Source organism: Schistocerca serialis, chromosome 4 (assembly GCF_023864345.2).
Source record: "Schistocerca serialis cubense isolate TAMUIC-IGC-003099 chromosome 4, iqSchSeri2.2, whole genome shotgun sequence".
Classification (NCBI taxonomy): Eukaryota; Metazoa; Arthropoda; class Insecta; order Orthoptera; family Acrididae; genus Schistocerca; species Schistocerca serialis.
Genome location: NC_064641.1, coordinates 784,207,585 through 784,227,464, shown reverse-complemented (window position 1 = coordinate 784,227,464; position 19,880 = coordinate 784,207,585). Strand labels below are relative to the sequence as shown.

General features: G+C 38.3%; 1 protein-coding gene across 2 annotated transcripts in view; it reads right to left on the bottom strand.

Annotated features, from left to right (window-relative positions):
• The window catches only part of LOC126473360 (breast carcinoma-amplified sequence 3 homolog), a 116,687-nt gene that overhangs the window by 39,228 nt on the left and 57,579 nt on the right, over positions 1-19,880 (bottom strand). For both annotated transcript variants that reach the window (XM_050100368.1, XM_050100367.1), the window contains exons 7-9: positions 19,462-19,770; positions 4,457-4,787; positions 603-897 (exon numbers count right to left, since the gene is read on the bottom strand). In XM_050100368.1, coding sequence (XP_049956325.1) covers positions 603-897; positions 4,457-4,787; positions 19,462-19,770 — 935 coding nt within the window. The remainder of the gene's footprint in view (positions 1-602; positions 898-4,456; positions 4,788-19,461; positions 19,771-19,880) is intronic.

The following is a 19,880-nucleotide window of genomic DNA, read 5'->3' as shown; positions in this document are numbered from 1 at the left end:
ACTAACACCAACCTGTCAGAACTCCGGAGATGGGAACTTGCCCTTCAGTATATCCTCGCTTCTCGTTATCCGCCAGGCCTCAATCTCTGCTAATTTCAATTTTCCGCCGCTCATACCTCACCTGTCTTTCAACAACATCTTTGCCTCTGTACTTCCGCCTCGACTGACATCTCTGCGCAAACTCTTTGCCTTTACAAATGTCTGCTTGTGTCTGTGTATGTGCGGATGGATATGTGTGTGTGTGCGCGAGTGTATACCTATCCTTTTTTCCCCCTAAGGTAAGTCTTTCCACTCCCGGGATTGGAATGACTCCTTACCCTCTCCCTCAAAACCCACATCCTTTTGTCTTTCCCTCTCCTTCCCTCTTTCCTGATGAGGCAACAGTTTGTTGCGACAGCTTGAATTTCATGTGTATGTTTGTGTTTGTTTGTGTGTCTATCGACCTGCCAGCACTTTCGTTCGGTAAGTCACATCATCTGTGTTTTTAGATATATTTTTCCCACGTGGAATGTTTCCCTCTATTATAAACATATGCATTTGAATATATACACAATGCACAGTTATGAATTTTACATATGTATTTAAAAAGGAAGCATACTAACCCTGGTGTACCATTATATGTCTTGAAGGTGAACTGTGGACCCATCCAGAGACGACGATGGGGTCCAGCATGAGTTACAATTTCAACCTGTGACAACCAGCGTTCATCAGCATCTGTCTCATCGTCACTACTATGGTGAGGAGCTGGGCGTTCAGGAAGTGCCAGTAGTGGATTGTCAGATAGTAGTGGAGGAGACAGCTCAGCAGATAAAGTTGAGCGTAGGAGCACCCACTGAGCTTTTGCGTGGACGCTCAGTTCTATTGGTGTGTCATCACAAACCTTCTCTTTGGGAACTGCTGCAGAATGAAAAAGGCACATCAAATAAGCAACTCTGAATGTATATTACATGTTTTAGGTGTGATATCCTTTTACACTTTTTATTACATGCAACAAGAAGCTATCTGATTTAGAAACACAAATGTGGAACATTAAAAGAGAGGACAGTAAGCAAAATTCTGGAAGATATGATATCTACCAACTATGTATCCAATATTGGCTGTTATCATGAAATAGGGATGTGTAACAAAAGAGTATATGTTCCATTCTGATGTGTGTATGATTACAGTACAAAACAAAAGGCTGTATGATGGCACATAAGTGTAAGAAATGGAAAAATAATGTCAATTGCAGAGTTATATTGCTATGAGTAAGACAACATAAAACAATGGATATTACCTCTTAACTCAAGAAAGATAAGAAGGAATGCTGGAGAAGTTAAACAGTAGTCATAATAATTAATACCAAGCAAAAGGTGAAAATAATAGTTAAATAAAGGGGTGGGGGGGGGGGGGGGGGAGGAAGGGAGGAAATAATGAGGATTCCTTTCCTGCAGATGGCGGGGCAGTAATGCAGACTCCCCAGTGAGATGCCTCTACTACACACTATTTCAAATAAGCTGACCAATCATCATTTATGGAGATGCATCAGTTAGCTCGGGGAATTTGTTTTTGTTAACACTGATTCATGTACTTGATGATTTTCCAGTCACAGACATAACAGAACAACATGCTAAGTTCTGCTTCACACAATGAAAAACACCAACTGACAACCTCCACAGTAACAACTGCCATGCCAATCATCAGGAGCGCAGCAGCCGACATTAGGCAGTGACAACTGTAGCCTCAGACATGGGCAACATTATGACCAATGTGATCATCACCCTCACAGTCCCCACCTGCTCAGCTGCCACCAGACTGGCCTACCACCCACAACTTTGTCAACGGTGCAAAAACTAAGGTACCACCGACTGACACCAAGAACATGCACATTCAGCATACAGTATGATCTCACAGCAGTTTGGATCTGCTTGATGACAGACAATTCTATTGGCTCTCCTTCCTCCAACATACCACAAGCATGGAACATTCTTGCCAAATTCACCAATTGCTTAGGGAGGGATGATATAGTTCTGAAAATTGATCCAGATGTGAAACATATGGAGGCATGAAACTTCCTGGCATATTTAAACTGTGTGCCAGACTGGGACTCAAACCTGAGGTCTTCACCTTCTGTGGGCAAGTGCTCTGCTGACTGAGCTACCTAAACACGACTTACAATCTATCCTAACAGTTTTGTTTCCAGCAGAAACTCACCTTGTACCATACAAACTTCACAGAAGTTCTCCTGCAAAACTTTCAGGACCAGCACTCCCAGGACGAAAGGATATTGTATAGCTACAGCCTGAGAAGGAGGGGGGGGGGGGGGGGCGAGGGGGCGGGGATGTTTTCATGTTTCCATAATGAACTTTTCACTCTACAGCTGAGTGTGAGGCAGTCCAGTTTCTTGTGGCATTGGCTTTTCTCACAAGACAGCACCAATGGCATCACCCTTAGTGCCCCGTGTGGGCTTGACCCATCATAATCATGTTCATGTTCATTCATTCATCGTGTTTCTTAGATCCTCTCAAGAAGTAGAACCTTCACAGATGTGGAATGAATCAAGATATGCTGCAACAAAAGTCAGGGAAACTGCAAAAAAAAACTTAATCTGAGCACTGTAATTGAATAGATAAATAATCTACTCACCAAAGCGGTGGCAAGAGAACACACTTATAAAAAAAAAGGTTTTGCTTATGCAAGCTTTCAGGGCCAGAAGAGTTGAACAGAAAGGAAGGAGGGTGAAGGAAAATGACTGGAGATATTTAGGAAAAGGGGTAGAGTTCAGAAAAGTCACCCAGAACCCCATGTTCTGAACTGAAATAGTATTCCTGTTAGGAGGAATTTGTTTAATTGTGTCATTATTATCGCCAACTGCGATTACTGATATGACTTTACCATGAATACTTTTTTCCTTTCGCTCCAGGGTTGGGCTAAGATTATTGTAATTTTTACGTATTTTGCCGGAATACAGCAAAAATTCTTCGTTATGTCCAAAACTGAGATTAATTTCATGAGTATCACATTGGCAACATAAGAAAAAATGTAGTGAAGCAAAATCTATAACATTTATAAATTGGGGATTGATGATCATTACTATATAATGAAAGTAGAAATGGTAAATTAAACAATTATTATTTAACGAAAGGAGCTTTGTATACAGACATCTGACATCTCATGCATTAATCTCAAAGTTTTTGACATAACAAAGAATTTTTACTGTATTCCAGTCAAATATGTAAAAATTCCAATAATCTTAGCCTGACTCTGGAGCAAGAGAAAAAAGTATTCATAGTAAAGTCACATCAGTAATCGCAATTGGCGATAATGATGGCACAATTAAACAAATTCCTAACAAGAATACAATTTCAGTTCATTTTAACAAAGTGGAAGGAAATAAGAGTCTGACAGAGTAAGATGCTGTCAGAAAGGCTCGCGACTAAAGAACAGAAAAAAAAGACAAGCGCGCATTCTTATAAGAACAAAATACAGATGATAATGCTACACCGCTCTCATTACCCTAGGCATATATATACACTGACTTGCAGTGCAGTTCATTGACTTGACTCAGTGGTTAAATTATATCTTTAACTCTTGATATTTCGATAGGAAAGGAAAATAGTATGTTACAACGTCGGGGGCAGGGCACAATATTACAATGTATTACCATTTGTTCGTAGATTGTCTACCAAAACTGGTAATATTCTGAAGAAAAAGAAACAGTAAGTGATCTAATACACTATAGGCACAGTAAGCAAAAATCTGTTTAAATGCAAAGACAAGCAGTCCTCAATGAACTTAAATGGACTTATAGGATCTGCTGTAAAATTGTGGCTCATACTACATGGGAAAAACAAGTAGGTGTAGAACAGTTTGCATGAGACTGTAAGAACACCACAGAAGCTGAAAACTGCAGAAAACAGATGCTAGCTATGCACAGCATTGTCTGGAAATGCGACACAGTTATGTAGTAGATGTAGAAATACAGTAATATTGGCACAATGGTAGGAACTATAATTGTTTGAAATATTGGAGGTCAGGAAGTACTAAATACAAATGGATTATTTTGTATATTTAGTATTAACAATAATTTACTGCCTGATTGTGAATTCTTCACTGTTTGTGTTTGTACCGTTATGCTCAACAATGTCTTTGTCAGACAGCAGTCTAATAACTTGAAACATAGGTCACAAAAACAAATAATCCGTGAAACAAGTAGCAAATAAATATGAGGCAGCTCCACCATGACACTGTTCACTGCAAATATTAATTCCCTTAATAAAGACTTCCTTGTTTATGTGTAAATTGAACATTTGCACATATTTTGGGACATGGTATCGACAGTACACAACTTATAACTGCTTATTAAATTCAGCAGCTAACGCGACATGTAATACATTAATTTTAATAATAATGTTATCACTCTGTGAAATGTAGAAGCACACAAATTTAACAGTCAACATTAATGTACAATACACACCTGATGCATGTCTTGGTTCTAAACTGTACTCAACAAGGCTGCCATGACAGGCCATGACAAACAGGGAATCTACGGCTCGTTTGTTGGCCTTCCCAGGATTTTCACGAGCTCCAGTGGGAGAAGCAGCAAGCCATGCTCTCGGGGGTGCAAAGCAAGCTGCTACTCTGAGAGGTATCCCATCGTCAGAACTCGCCGAGTGGGTGCGGCGTACCAACGGATTCCGGCCATAACCTTGCTGTTGGTGTTGTTGGTGGTGCTGCGTCTGCTGTGGTCCAATTGGCAATGGAGAAGCAGGTGCAGATGATGGGTGGAGCCCTGATGGCTGCCGTACCTACAGTTTTCATATGTGATTCATTTTATTAATAATTATTTAAATATCAAGTTCATGGAATATTCCATTAGTTCTTGGAGGAATACAGACATATTACAAACCTGAATACACACTATTAATACAAATATCAAGTACCAGTCAAAAGATAACTGTGTTGCTTGATCCTCTAGCATTCTTACAGGATGATAACAACAACAACAACAACAACAACAACAATACTAATAATCCCCCCCTTCCAAATGGGTACTGCCTTGATGTTGTGGTGGAGCTTGAGTGCTCCAGTGAAGCTGAGAGCAGTGCCAGCTGTGCCACAAACTACTAGCAGGTTCAACCATTCTGGAGAGCTAAGAAGCAGGATTAAGTGTGCCATTCAGGGTAGTCATGCGGTCTGATGTGTCTTGTCTCGTTTTGCACGGCTCCCCCCATCGGTAGTTCGAGTCCTCCCTCGGGTGTGTCCAATGGCCTCAGCAGTTTGGTTCCATAGGCCTTACCACAAATTTCCAATTTCCAGGATTAAGTGCACCCAGCCAAATTAACACAATGGAGCAACAAATTAGAAAGGAAGCTATAGAAGCTCAGTTGTTGACAAGGGTAAAAAGGGCAATGGTTGTTGCCAAGGATACTAGGCATCAATTAACAAGTGGGTTACAGGAACTAAACAAAAAAACTAAGAAGTGGCAGAAACACACAATGCCAGAGATCCACAAAGTCATGAAATGCTACTATATCCCTGGAACCTCAAAAACATGGCTACTAAAAGTGAATGTATCAGCTCTGGAAGCTTGAATATTCAGACTTTTTTGAAGATAACAGTACTACGAGTAGCTTATCCAAGATAACTTATCATCAGAAATCAGGTTTCATTGGTGTGGAACTTGAAGAAATTTGGAAAATTGATGAAACATGAGTAAACAACCTACTCTGGCACTACAGACATCTTAGAGTCAAAGAAAAATTAGAAAAACTGTGGGCCAAGTGGCATCTAATGCAGAAAGGAGGTAGCTCCAAACTTAGAATATAGTCTGCAGAAAACAACTGGCTCCGCATTAATGACGTCCTTGCAACAGTCGAAATAACAGAAATCAATGAAATTAACCAGCTTTTCTACAATACAGCAGTAACAGGCAATGAAAAGTCCAGAATGGAATAACAATGATACTGAAATAGCAGATTGCTGCTCACAGTATAGAGGAAGTGTTGAGTTGCAGACAAGCACAATGAAAAAGACTGTTAAAATGTAAAAGTTTTTGTACAAAGTCCTCCTTCTGCAGTAGAAAACACACACACATTCACAAAAGTGCAACTCTCTCTCACACAAACTCACTGTCTAAGGGCACTCAGAGCCCCAATGACAGGTCAAGTTCAAAAACCAGAGCAAGAAGCAGCAGTCCAGTTATGTAAAGATTTCTGGAAAAATGAAAAAGACTATAACAAAACTGTTGGGTGGATAAGGAACTTTGAAGTTAAATTTTTTTAAGAACAGACTGCAACAGCTGGAGGTAAATCCTGAAACTGTCACAAAAAGAATGAAGGAAGTCAAGAACTGGACATCTCCTGGCAAAGATCAACTGCACAGCTTCTGGATTAAATGCCTGACTGCTCTGCATATAAAATGGGCAAACTGTTTGATGCAACTTTGTAGACAGGAAGCATCAGTCAATGGCTCACAACTGGAAAAACACAGTTATACAGAAGGACCAAGCTAAGGGGAGACACCCAGAAATTACAGGCCAACAATAGGTTTGTACACTGTGTTCAAGTTGCCGACAGGCATCATAAGCTGATAGAATTCAGGATTTTCTGGAAGAATATGATGTCATACGAGCAGAATAAGAAGGTGACATGTAAGAAAGCAGGGGCACAAATGACCAGCTCCTGAATGATAAAAGGATTAAAAAGAATTGCAAAAGCTGGAAAACAAATCTACTCACAAACTGGACTTAAGTATGAGAAAGCTTTCGACTCACTGCCACACAGTTGACTCAAAGTGCCTGGAAACCACCGGGGACAGTAAAAACATCAGCAAATTCACAGGAGATGTGTTTGAGCCCTGGAAGACAGAAGTATTTGTCAGAAAAGAAAGTTACCAACTAGCTGACACCTTGAGAGGCGTTTCCCAGGGGGAGTCGTTCCCACTACTTTTCATCATCATCCTGATGCTACTGTCAACTATTTAAAATAAAACAAACCTGAGCCATCACAAAATGATAAATTCTCAGAAAATAACCCATCTGCTGCACATAAACAACCTAGAACTGTATGGAAAATCTTAAACTGAAATCAAGTCTCTTGACAGATACACTCCAAATATTCTACAATGAAATCACTTTGGAATTTGGCTCAGACAAGTATACTGCACCGCCACTAAAGAACGGCAAAGTCTCAGAAAGTCAACGCATTGAAATGTTAAAAAGACAAGCTATAAAGTGTCACAAAGCCTAACGACACCTAGTCCATTTGCAGTTAGACATCATTATGCATGGGCCTGTAAAAGGTGTGATCAGGAAAGGGTACACCCAGAGGGCCTGGAAAATTTTGAAAAGTAAATTGAATGGCAGCAATACCATCAAGGCAATCAATACCTCTAATCAGATACGCTGCAGGTATCATGAACTGAACACAAGTTAAGTTGGATAATCTGAGAAAAACAAAAATGCCCATGACAATTCACCATGCACTTCGCCTTCTAAATGTGATTGACAGTTTGTACTTGTACAGGTGGTAGAGGACTCTTGCAAGTGGAGCAGACAGTGGAAAAAGAGGAGCATACATTGGGAGAATATGTGAAAGAGAGCCAAGAATCAGCACTCGTTGAAGCCAACAACACAAAGCTTCTGAAAGTGCAGCAAACCAAGAATCAATATCAGGAAGCTACTATCCAATGCCAGGCAGTCAGTTTGTGGAATAAAACACTGTGTGGGCAATTTTTTGAGAAGATCGAAGGCAAAACAGATAAAGGAAAGACCTGGTCACGAATGAGCAATGGAACCATAACAAAGGATACTGAAGGACTGATTTTTGTTGCAAAGGAATAGGAAATCAGAACTATCATCATCAAAGCCAGAAGCGTGAAACCACCAGAAGACCCAAAGTGCAGATCCCGTAAGAAAACAGAGGGAACAAATGACCCTATCTTGACCTGCTGGAGGAAAAAAAAAAAAATCAGACTTATTACCATATGCCGGTAGCCAGGAACTGGCTGGACACCATTCTTGAAATTTTGCCACTGTAAAGAGTATTCAATTAAGTTTTGAAATTGCTGCAGAGTGATGTCAACTCCTTGCCATGAAATTTCAGCTGCCAACCATTCACCCATCTTCAGGTGAGCGTTTCTCTCTGTGCAGAACACTCATCGAAAGGTAGCTGAATGGTTGTCAGCCAGAATATCGTGGCAAAAATTCAAAGTCGTCCAGCTGCAATCCGGAAACTTCACGGAATACCCATCTGATTTTCGACATTTTTCTATAGCATCACATTTCAAAAGCTTTTATTCTCTTCTTTTCTGAATTGCTTATCATCCACATTTGATTTCCAAGTGAGGACAAACACCTTGAGAAAAGAGTTCCTAACACTTGTATTTATAATCAATGTTAACAAATTCCTCTTTGTCAGAAATGATTTGTTTGCTGTAGCCTGTCTGCATTTTATATCCACTATATTTTGGACATTATCAGTTATTTTTCCAACCAAACAGCAAAACTCATCAACTACTTTTAGTGTCTCATTTCCTAAACTAATCCCCACAGTCACCTGATTTAATTCAACTACATTCCATTACCCTGATTTTACTTTAGTTTACACTCATTTCAAATTTCTTTTCAAGACACTGTCCTTTCCACTCAAGTGCTCTTCCAAGTCATTTGCTGTCTCTGACAGAATAATGCTGTCACTGCCAAATCTCAAAGTTTTTATTTCTTCTTACTAAACTTTAATTGCTTTTCCAAATTACTTCATTTTCTTTACTGCTCGCTCAGTGCACAAACTGAATAATATTAGGGATAAGCTACAGTCCCATCTCTCTCTGTTCTTAACTGTTGTTTGCTTTTCATGTCCTTTATCTCTTACTTAGAACTGTACTATGGTTTTTGTACAAGCTGTATATAAACTTTTGCTCGTGTATTTTACCCCTGCTACCTTCAGAATTTCAAAGAATGTATATTCCAAGTAACATTGTCAACAGCATTCTCTAAATCTACAAATTTTATAAACCTAGGTTTGTCTTTTCAAACAATGGAGAATCCAGAATGGAATGTAACAATATCATGAAAAGCGATGCTGCTACTCATCATATGGCGGAGACGCTGAGTCGCAGATAGGCACAACAAAAAGCCTGTCACAAGCTTTGGGCCAGTATGGCCTTCGCCAAAAATAGATAACACACAAACACAAACACAAACACAAACACACACACACACACACACACACACACACACACACACACACACACACACCCAACTGCATTTTTATTTTTCATTCTATCCACTAAGATAAGTCGTAGGGTCATTATTGCTTCAAGAGTTCCTGCATTTCTCCAGAACCCAAACTGCTATTCCCTGTGTTTGGTTTCTATAAGTCTTCCACAACCATGACTTATTAAACTAATGGTTCAGTGGCTTAGAAACATGTCAGCATCTGCCTTCTTTGGAACTGGAATTATTACTCTCTTCTTGAAGTCTGAGGGTATTATTTTATCTAAGTCTACATGTGCTATAAATGTACATTTATCTTTCTTTAATTTATTTCTAAGGTAAGTCATAGTGTTAGTACTGTCTCAGGGTATTCCTATGTTTCTCCAGAAACCTTCCACCAGTTTTTCCGTTCTTCTGTGAACAGTTCATGTGAGTAGTTTGTAACCATGACTTACTAACTAGAAGTTCAGTAATAGTCATTCCCGTCAACAACTGCTTTTGGAATTTTTACATTCTTCCTGGTGTCTCATATATCTTACACACCATGTAGAATAGCTTGCATGAATCTCAGTTACTCTGATGGAATGTCATCTACTCCAGGAGCCCTGATTTGACTTAGGTCTTTCAGTATCTGCTCATTGTATCATATCACACATTTGATCCTCATCTACTTCCCCTTCTCTTTCTACAGTATTGTCTTCAATACTGTCTTGGAGCACAGATTGATTTTTTTGAAGCAGAACATCCACTACTTATGCTTCCCCTTCTTTATTTAGTACTGGCTTAGCTCAGATAGCTTACCAGGTGAGCTTTTGATATTCATACATTTCCTTCTCTTTTCTACGAAGGTCTCTTTAATCTTGATTTAGGAGGTACCTGTCTTTCTTCTAGTCACACATGATTCTATAATCTTGCATTTGACTCATATACATTTGAACTTTCTGCCAATCTAACTTTTTACATATCTGTATTCCCTTTTGCCTGTTTCATTAGCTGGCTTTCCGTATTTTCTCCTCTCATCAATTAAATTCAGTATCTCCTGTGTTATCTAAGATTTTTAGTATGCCTCATCATTTTGCCTATTTGATCATCTTCTGCCTTCACCATTTCATCTACAGTCTTTCTTTCTGCTGATTCGGTCAAATGTTGCAATATGCTCCCTCTGCAACTCTCAATAATCTCAGGCTCTTTCAATATAATCAGGTTCCATCTTCTTAATTTCCTATTTTTTTGTAATTTATCGCATTTTAATCTACAGTAAGTGACCAATAAATTGTGGTCCAAGTCCATATCTGCCCTTGCAAAAAATGTCTTGCAGTTTAAAATCTGGTTTTGAAAACTCTGATTTGCCATTATGTAATCAGTCTGAAACCTTCCAGTGTCCCCATGTCTCTTCTACGTATACAACCTTCTTACATGAGTCTTAATCCAGGTGTTGAAGATGATTAAATTATACTCCGTGCAAAATTCTCCCTCCTCACAATCCATATTCCCCTACTTTTCCTTCTCTTCCTTTTCCTACTATCTCTTCATCCTACGCTTATACTGTGCTGTTCATAGTAGCTTACCTGCAGTTTTGCCTTTTTTTTTAATTATTTATTTTTTTATTTTTTTTATTATTACTAGACCTACTCCTGCATTACCCCTTTATGATTTTGTATTTATGACCCTGGGCTAACACAACCAAAAGTCGTGTTCTTCCTGTCACTACATTTAACTAATTCCCTCTAGATCAAAATTTGGCCTATTTATTTCCCTTGGTAGATCCCCATGAACCATGGACCTTGCCGTTGGTGGAGAGGCTAGCGTGCCTCAGTGATACAGATGGCCGTGCCGAAGGTGCAACCACAATGGAGGGATATTTGTTGAGAGGTCAGATAAACGTATGGTTCACGAAGAGGGGCAGCAGCCTTTTCAGTAGTTGCAGGCGCAACAGTCTGGATGATTGACTGACCTGGCCTTGCAACATTAACCAAAACGGCCTTGCTGTGCTGGTACTGCGAACGGCTGAAAGCAAGGCGAAACTACGGCCGTAATTTTTCCCGAGGGCATTCAGCTTTACTGTATGGATAAATGATGATGGCGTCCTCTTGGGTAAAATAGTCACCCATTCGGATATCCGGGGGGGGGGGGGGGGGGGGGGGCGGGGGGGGGGGGCTACTCAACAGGACGTCGTTATCAGGAAAAAGAAAACTGGCGTTCTACGGATCGGAGCGTGGAATGTCAGATCCTTTAACCGGGCAGGTAGATTAGAAAATTAAAAAAGGGAAATGGATAGGTTAAAGTTACATATAGTGGGAATTAGTGAAGTTCAGTGGCAGGAGGAACAAGACTTTTGGTCAGGTGAATGCAGGGTTATAAACACAAAATCAAATAGGGGAAATGCAGGAGTAGGTTTAATAATGAATAAAAAAATATGAGTGCGGGTAAGCTACTACAAAAAGCATAGTGAACGCATTATTGTGGCCAAAATAGACACGAAGCCCACGCCTACTACAGTAGTACAAGTTTATATGCCAACTAGCTCTGCAGATGATGAAGAAATTGAAGAAATGTATGATGAGACAAAAGAAATTATTCAGGTAGTGAAGGGAGACGAAAATTTAATAGTCATGGGTGACTGGAATTCGAGAGTAGGAAAAGGGAGAGAAGGAAACATAGTAGGTGAATATGGATTGGGGCTAAGAAATGGAAGAGGAAGCCGCCTTGTAGAGTTTTGCACACAGCATAACTTAATCATAGCTAACACTTAGTTCAAGAATCATGAAAGAAGGTTGTATACATGGAAGAATCCTAGAGATACTAGAAGGTACCAGATAGATTATATAATGGTAAGACAGAGATTTAGGAACCAGGTTTTAAATTGTAAGACATTTCCAGGAGCAGATGTGGACTCTGACCACAATCTATTGGTTATGAACTGTAGACTGAAACTGAAGAAACTGCAAAAAGGTGGGAATTTAAGGAGATAGGATCTGGATAAACTGAAAGAACCAGAGGTTGTACAGAGTTTCAGGGAGAGCATAAGGGAACAATTGACAGGAATGGGGGAAAGAAGTACAGTAGAAGAAGAATGGGTAACTCTGAGGGATTAAGTAGTGAAGGCAGCAGAGGATCAAGTGGGTAAAAAGACGAGGGCTAGTAGAACTCCTTGGGTGACAGAAGAAATATTGAACTTAATTGATGAAAGGAGAAAATATAAAAATGCAGAGAATTAAGCAGGCAAAAAGGAATACAGACGTCTCAAAAATGAGATTGACAAGAAGTGCAAAATGGCTAAGCAGGGATGGCTAGAGGACAAATGTAAGGATGTAGAGAATTATCTCACTAGGGGTAAGATAGATACTGCCCACAGGAAAATTAAAGAGACCTTTGGAGAAAAGAGAACCACTTGTATGAATATCAAGAGCTCAGATGGAAACCCAGTTCTAAACAAAGAAGGGAAAGCAGAAAGGTGGAAGGAGTATATAGAGGGTCTATACAAGGCCGATGTACTTGAGGGCAATGTTATAGAAGTGGAAAAGGATGTAGACGAAGATGAAATGGGAGATATGATACTGTGTGAAGAGTTTGATGGAGCACTGAAAGACCTGAGTCGAAACAAGGCCCCGGCAGTAGACAACATTAGATTAGAACTACCGACAGCCTTGGGAGAGCCAGTCCTGACAAAACTCTACCATCTGGTGAGCAAAATGTATGAGACAGGCAAAATACTCTCAGACTTCAAGAAGAATATAATAATTCCAATCCCAAAGAAAGCAGGCGTTGACAGATGTGAAAATTACCGAACTATCAGTTTAATAAGTCACGGCTGCAAAATACTAATGCGAATTCTTTACAGACAATTGGAAAAACTTGTTGAAGCCCACCTCATGGAAGATCAATTTGGATTCCGTAGAAATATGGGAACACGTGAGGCAATACTGACCCTACGACTTATTTTAGAAGCTAGATTAAGAAAAGGCAAAACTACATTTCTAGCATTTGTAGACTTAGAGAAAGCTTTTGACAATATTGACTGGAATACTCTCTTTCAAATTCTAAAGGTGGCAGGGGTAAAATACAGGGAGCAAAAGGCTATTTACAATTTGTACAGAAACCAGATGGCAGTTATAAGAGTTGAGGGGCATGAAAGGGAAGCAGTGGTTGGGAAGGGAGTGAGACAGGGTTGTAGCCTCTCCCCGATGTTATTCAATCTGTATATTGAGCAAGCACTAAAGGAAACAAAAGAAAAATTTGGAGTAGGTATTAAAATCCATGGAGAAGAAATAAAAAATTTGAGGTTTGCCGACGACATTGTAATTCTATCAGAGACAGCAAAGGACTTGGAAGAGCAGTTGAACGGAATGGACAATGTCTTGAAAGGAGGATATAAGATGAACATCAACAAAAGCAAAACGAGGATAATGGAATGTAGTCGAATTAAGTCGGGTGATGCTGAGGGAATTAGATTAGGAAATGAGACACTTGAAGTGATAAAGGAGTTTTGCTATTTGGGGAGCAAAATAACATGATGGTTGAAGTAGAGAGGATATAAAATGTAGACTGGCAATGGCAAGGAAAGTGTTTCTGAAGAAGAGAAATTTGTTAACATCGAGTATTGATTTAAGTGTCAGGAAGTTGTTTCTGAAAGTATTTGTATGGAGTGTAGCCATGTATGGAAGTGAAACATGGACGATAAATAGTTTGGACAAGAAGAGAACAGAAGCTTTCGAAATGTGGTGCTACAGAAGAATGCTGAAGATTAGATGGGTAGATCACATAGCTAATGATGAAGTATTGAATAGAATTGGAGAGAAGAGGAGTATGTGGCACAACTTGACAAAAAGAAGGGACCGGTTAGTAGGACATGTTCTGAGGCATCAAGGGATCACAAATTTAGCATTGGAGGGCAGCGTGGAGGGTAAAAATCGTAGAGGGAGACCAAGAGATGAATACACTTCGCAGATTCAGAAGGATGTGGGTTGCAGTAAGTACTGGGAGATGAAGAAGCTTGCACAGGATAGGGTAACATGGAGAGCTGCATCAAACCAGTCTCAGGACTGAAGACCACAACAACAACAACAACAACAACAACAACAACAACTTTCTAACTTCCCTATACAATTAAGGACGCTAACATTCCACACTCATTCCACACTCCAACTGGAAGAATGGCAGTTTTGGTTTTCTGATGATGATATCCTCGTGACTAGTCCCTGCCTGGAGATCCAATGGGGGATTATTTTATCACTGGAATATTTTGCCCAAGAGGATGCCATCATCATTTAACCATACCGAAGAGCTGCATATCCTTGGAAAAAATAACAACTGTAGTTTTCCCTTATTTGCAGCCATTTGTAGTACCAACACATCAAAGCCATGTTGGCTAATGTTACTAGGCTGGATAATTCAGTCATCCAGACTGTTGCCCCTGCAACTACTGAAAAGGCTGCTGCCCCTCTTCAGGAACCATGTGTTTGTGTGGCCCCCTTACAGATACCCCTCCACTGTGAGTGCACCTTTGGTACAATACCTGTAACATTAAGGCACTCAAGTCACCCCCACCTCAGCAAGGTCCAAAGGTCTATGGTTCATGGGGGAGGGGGTGAAGCTGTTCAGTACTACAGGTAAAAGACTACATTGATTTTCATGCATCATAAATCCAAATTCAATAAAGAGCAAATCAATATGAGGAAAGATTAGTATTTCTGATGTATAGGATAAGACACTATTGTAAGATATCTGTACTGTAATAATATTTTTTCATGCTTTTAGATAAATAAGCTAACTGATTGACATCTGTAAATGGTGCTTCATACTTTAATTGTGGCACTGCTATATGAAAGCCCACTTAAAATCTCTTAATGACAATGTAACATTTATATTTTTAAATAATATTTCTTTTATTTAATTTTATCCATTGCTGCCATTGTTTCTTCCATTACTGTATTACTTTTATAAAATAAAAGAGCAACTGCCTTCAGTCACAAACTGTGATTGTATTTAAATGCACGATACATTCTGAACCATGGACTCACCTTCAGGTTCTTTGACAGTCCACATCAATTTTTTTCCAAATTTAGGTTAACTCTGATCCTTCTAACACTACATTGTTATATTACAAAAGGGCACATTGCAAATTTAAGTTTACACAACCTAATACAAATAGAAAAATAACTTACTGTTTCCAAAAGCAGGTACATGGTTTTTAAGTACAATATGAGTAGACATGTTTATGTACATACATGTACACTTTCTACTCTGCAGCACATTTATAAGCACAAATCAACAAATTTCAGATGTAAAGATCCTACATTTCTACAGATACACAGGTGTTGTTATTTCAAAGAAAGTACAAAACTGTTATATTATTAATTACACATGGATGTCATTTATAAAACAAATATTTGTGAATATGTTAAATGTGACTGTACAATGTGCTACCCAAAATATCTGAGAATTTCACTGAAAAAAAAATCAGAAAACAATACTTACATCCTAATGTCCTCCATCACCTTCAAAGTCCACCTCAGGCATTGTTCCCATTTTTGGAAGCACTCCTGGAAGTCCGCAGGGCAAAGCGTGTTCAACACCCATTGCAATTCCACTTGGATGTCTTCAACTGAGTCAAAACGTTGCCCTTTCAGTGTGATTTTCATCTTTGGGAACAGGTAGAAGTTGGATGGGACTAGGTCTTGTGAATAGGGATGGTGGGGGACCATTGCCAGGTTGTTTTTGGTCAAGAATTCCTTCACAATGAGTGAACTGTGTATTGTCATGGTGCACATAATGCTCTTTCTTTTTCCACACCTTTGGCCATTTGTACTGAACATTTTCCCTCAGTCGCCTCAAAACCTTGCAGTAGAACTGCCCATTGACGGTCTAACCATGTGGAACAAACTCCTTATGCACTATTTCCCAAATGCAAAAGAAGAAGAAGAAGAAGAAGATGACAACGATAATGATGATGAAGAAGATGATGATCAGCATTGTTTTTTATGTTGCTGCAAACTTGTCAAACTTCTTTTAGCAGAAGATGGTGTTTTCTACTGTGATGATCACCGTTTTGTTTCAGGGTCATACCAATAGATCCTAGATTCATCACCTGTTATGACTCTGGGTAATGAATCTCCGGAACTCTTTGTTGCAGCTCAGTGCACGTCTGAATCGTGAGGTTTTGTTGGTCGGTGCTGAAAAAGTAAGGGACAAACTTCTCTGTAATTCGTCTCTTGTTCAGTTCATCAATTAGAATTTGTTGATATGCAATGTACGGCAGCCCAAGTCTGTTACAAACATCTTGAATTGTCTGCTTTTGGTCTTCATGAATCAAATAACACACTTTAGTGATTGTTTCCAGTGTTGCGCATGTTGATGGTTGACCAGAATGTTTTTCATCTTCCATAGATTCTTGGCCTTGCTTCCAATGGTTTTCAGCTGCAGTTTTATTCAAGTTGAAACAGAATTTGATGCAAATCCACTGCTCCTTCACATTATGCATTTCACAACTCACAGAAGCACTTGAACACATCCTGACATGCACTACTAAACTCATAATTGCATAAGCCAAAGACAGTGCAACTTTGTGCCACAGTGCTAAGGCATGTACCTCAAGACATCTAGCTTCAGAATGTTGCACTGCTTTTGGTTTGATCGGTACAATGAAATTCTCGGATATTTCTGGTACCACCCAGCATATTATCAAATTGCATTATTAAATATTTGTTCCTTCAAGGCAAATAAACTTTTAAAATTACTGAAAAGACTATAGCTTCTAAGTTCCATTTGTTCATTCAACATGTTTTCAGAAATTCTCTCTTTTTATAGAATTATTTCAAGTTGTTCTAGAAGATCAAGATTTTCACCATGGTTTCCAGTTTTGACACATCCACAATAGCTAACAACATGTACCTTAACAGACACAGACTCCACAACAGCCTAACTATCCTCCCCACAGAAAACCAAGGTAAAAACCTTGATCTACTAGAACAATTAGGAAATGTGTTAAATGAAAAATTTTCTGAAAACATGTTGAATGAACAAACAGAATTTGGCAGCCACAGTTTTGTTGGTAATTTTAAAAGTTTAATTTCCTAAAGAAACACATATTTAATAGTGCAACCATTTGATAACACACAATCACATTTGAAATATTCACAAATATTTGTTTTATAAATGAAATCTATGTATATTTAATAATATAAAAGCTTTGTATCTACTTTGAAATAATAACAACTCTGTACCTACAAAAATGTAGCATTTTTGCATTTGACATTAATTGACTTGTGTTTACAAATCTGCTATAGAATGGACGGCATATACATGTACATAATCGCATCTGATATTACTGCACTTCAAAACCATCTATCCACTCCTTGAAACAGTAAGTAATTTTTTTTATTTATCTTAGTTTTGTAATTCACAATGTACCACTTTGTAATACACCAATGTATTCCTACCATGACCAGACATAACCAAAATTTGAAAAAAGTTGATGTAGACTGTCAAAACACCTGAAAATGACCTCCCTGGGCTCAAAATGCATTGTACATTGAAATAAAATCATGATTTGTGATTGAAGGTGATTGTTCTTTATTTTACAATGATATTCATTTATATTTTTGTTGAACAATGTTAACTGTTACGTCACAAAATCAGTTATTAGTCTATTACCAAAAAACTAAATGAGATACTGCCAAATTGAAGATACCAATTTATTTAGCAGGAAAGTGTGAATTCAATTATACTTACATAGATTCATTGTACTTTTTAATTTCTAAAAATGAAAAATATAATATGTATTATAGTTTGACAGTTGTGATCAGTTAAGAATGAAGGGGTAACCTTAAAGTATTTAAATGTCCCTAAGTGGCAGTTTTAGAAATTTCACTTCCACACGGTAAGTATTGGCCAATAATTCTGTCTACTTAAAATCGATCAGTTTGGTCAATTCAGTATTCCTACAATACAAAAAGATAATACTTTACATGGTTCAGCAAAGTATACCAATGTAGATCAGCGTTAGGGGTATAACACTTTTTCATTAAGCGGTGAATGATTTAGAATAAAATGAGGTATTCCTAATGAACACAGTGAATTCTTTCTATTTCATTTATTTGGTAAAGTCAATGCTTGCAATTACATCCAAAAAGTAGTATAGCAAAGATATATTAACACAGGATCTGTTTTATCATTAATAAGCCTAAATTTATAGCCTTATAGTGACCCTGAATTCTGAATTCATTCATTGACATCACAATGCACTGTACTGGATTCTCAGAAAATATGATTTGGGCTTTGGTACAGATCTAGCTGTTATGAAAATCTAATTCAAAACATAGTGTCTGTTTTAGGATAACATACATAAAATAGTTAAAAATGTGTTCAAATGAAAGGTTTTCAGGTTTTGTTACCTTATTTCTATACATGCACATTTCTGCAAATTTTTAATACAAAAGCACTTTTTAAAAATTATTTTCCTTAAGCACAGGTTTCATATTTAATTAATCACCAAGCATCTCAGCAGTAGACTAAATAAAAGTATGAAGGTATGCCTAGCAGGAAGAATTTGGAATAAACAAGAAATTATTGTTTTATTTCCATGTACACTCTCATTACTTTGTAGTATTCACTTGAGCATCAGATAAACTAGTAAACACTGCAGAGTGATGGAGAGAAGTAAATACAAACAATTGGCTACAGTGTTTCAGAAAATAGGTGGCTTCAGTATCTCATCACTAGGCAATACTAACAAGAATGCATCACAAATATGAAAAACATTTAATTATGTTTCAGGGAAATAAACTCAACAATACTGGATATAAGTAAATACGAAAACCTGCAACTGGTTAACAACTTGTACGTACAAGAGACTGTTCTGCATGAACCAATGATATAAAATGTTATATAAATGTTTCTTCATAAGATTAACAGTAACTTGTCCTGACAATATACAGATGAGGAAAGCAAACTTTTTCTTTTAGAATAAAGGCAAGCTTAGTAATTACTTTATACAATGAAAGTCCAATTTTTAACTGTAATAAAAAAATGGTGGCAGCTGAAATCTGAGTATGCAAGACATAATGCTTAATGAAGAAAAGTATACGCTTAATTTATAAGAATCACTGCCCCACCTCATAATTTAACAGTATAAAGATTGAAATAACATTAACAAGAAATTCTTTTAGCAAGATCACTTCAAAATCAATGAACATCACATCACTTCTCTATTGTTAATTCAGTTACAAATAAATGTAAAATAAAAGAATTGCTGAATGGCTACTAACCTGTGCCAAAGGTTGCACTGTAGTAGGATGAGGATACGGAGGCAATCGAGGATTTCTATATGGCACACTAGGCGGTGGAGGCGAGGCAACGGCTTCAGGCACAGGGCTGTTACGCCCTGTCGCTGTCGCATCACCTGTCAATCCTGCACTGCGGTGGAAACGTGACAGTCTATTAACGACATGGGGAGTAGCATGTGTGCGTGTTCCAACAGGTCCACCATAGGGTGTGATGGGAAAAACGTGAGTTGTGCCACGATGTGTGCTAACTGCCACCCATCGGCTGTCAGTTGCAAAAGCTATGTCTTGTACCTGTGTAATGGAAGCAACACATCCATTGGCTCCAACATTATTCCACATATTAATAATAAATCTATAGTACAGTACTTCCTTGTCTTTTATACTTTTTCATGTATAGATTA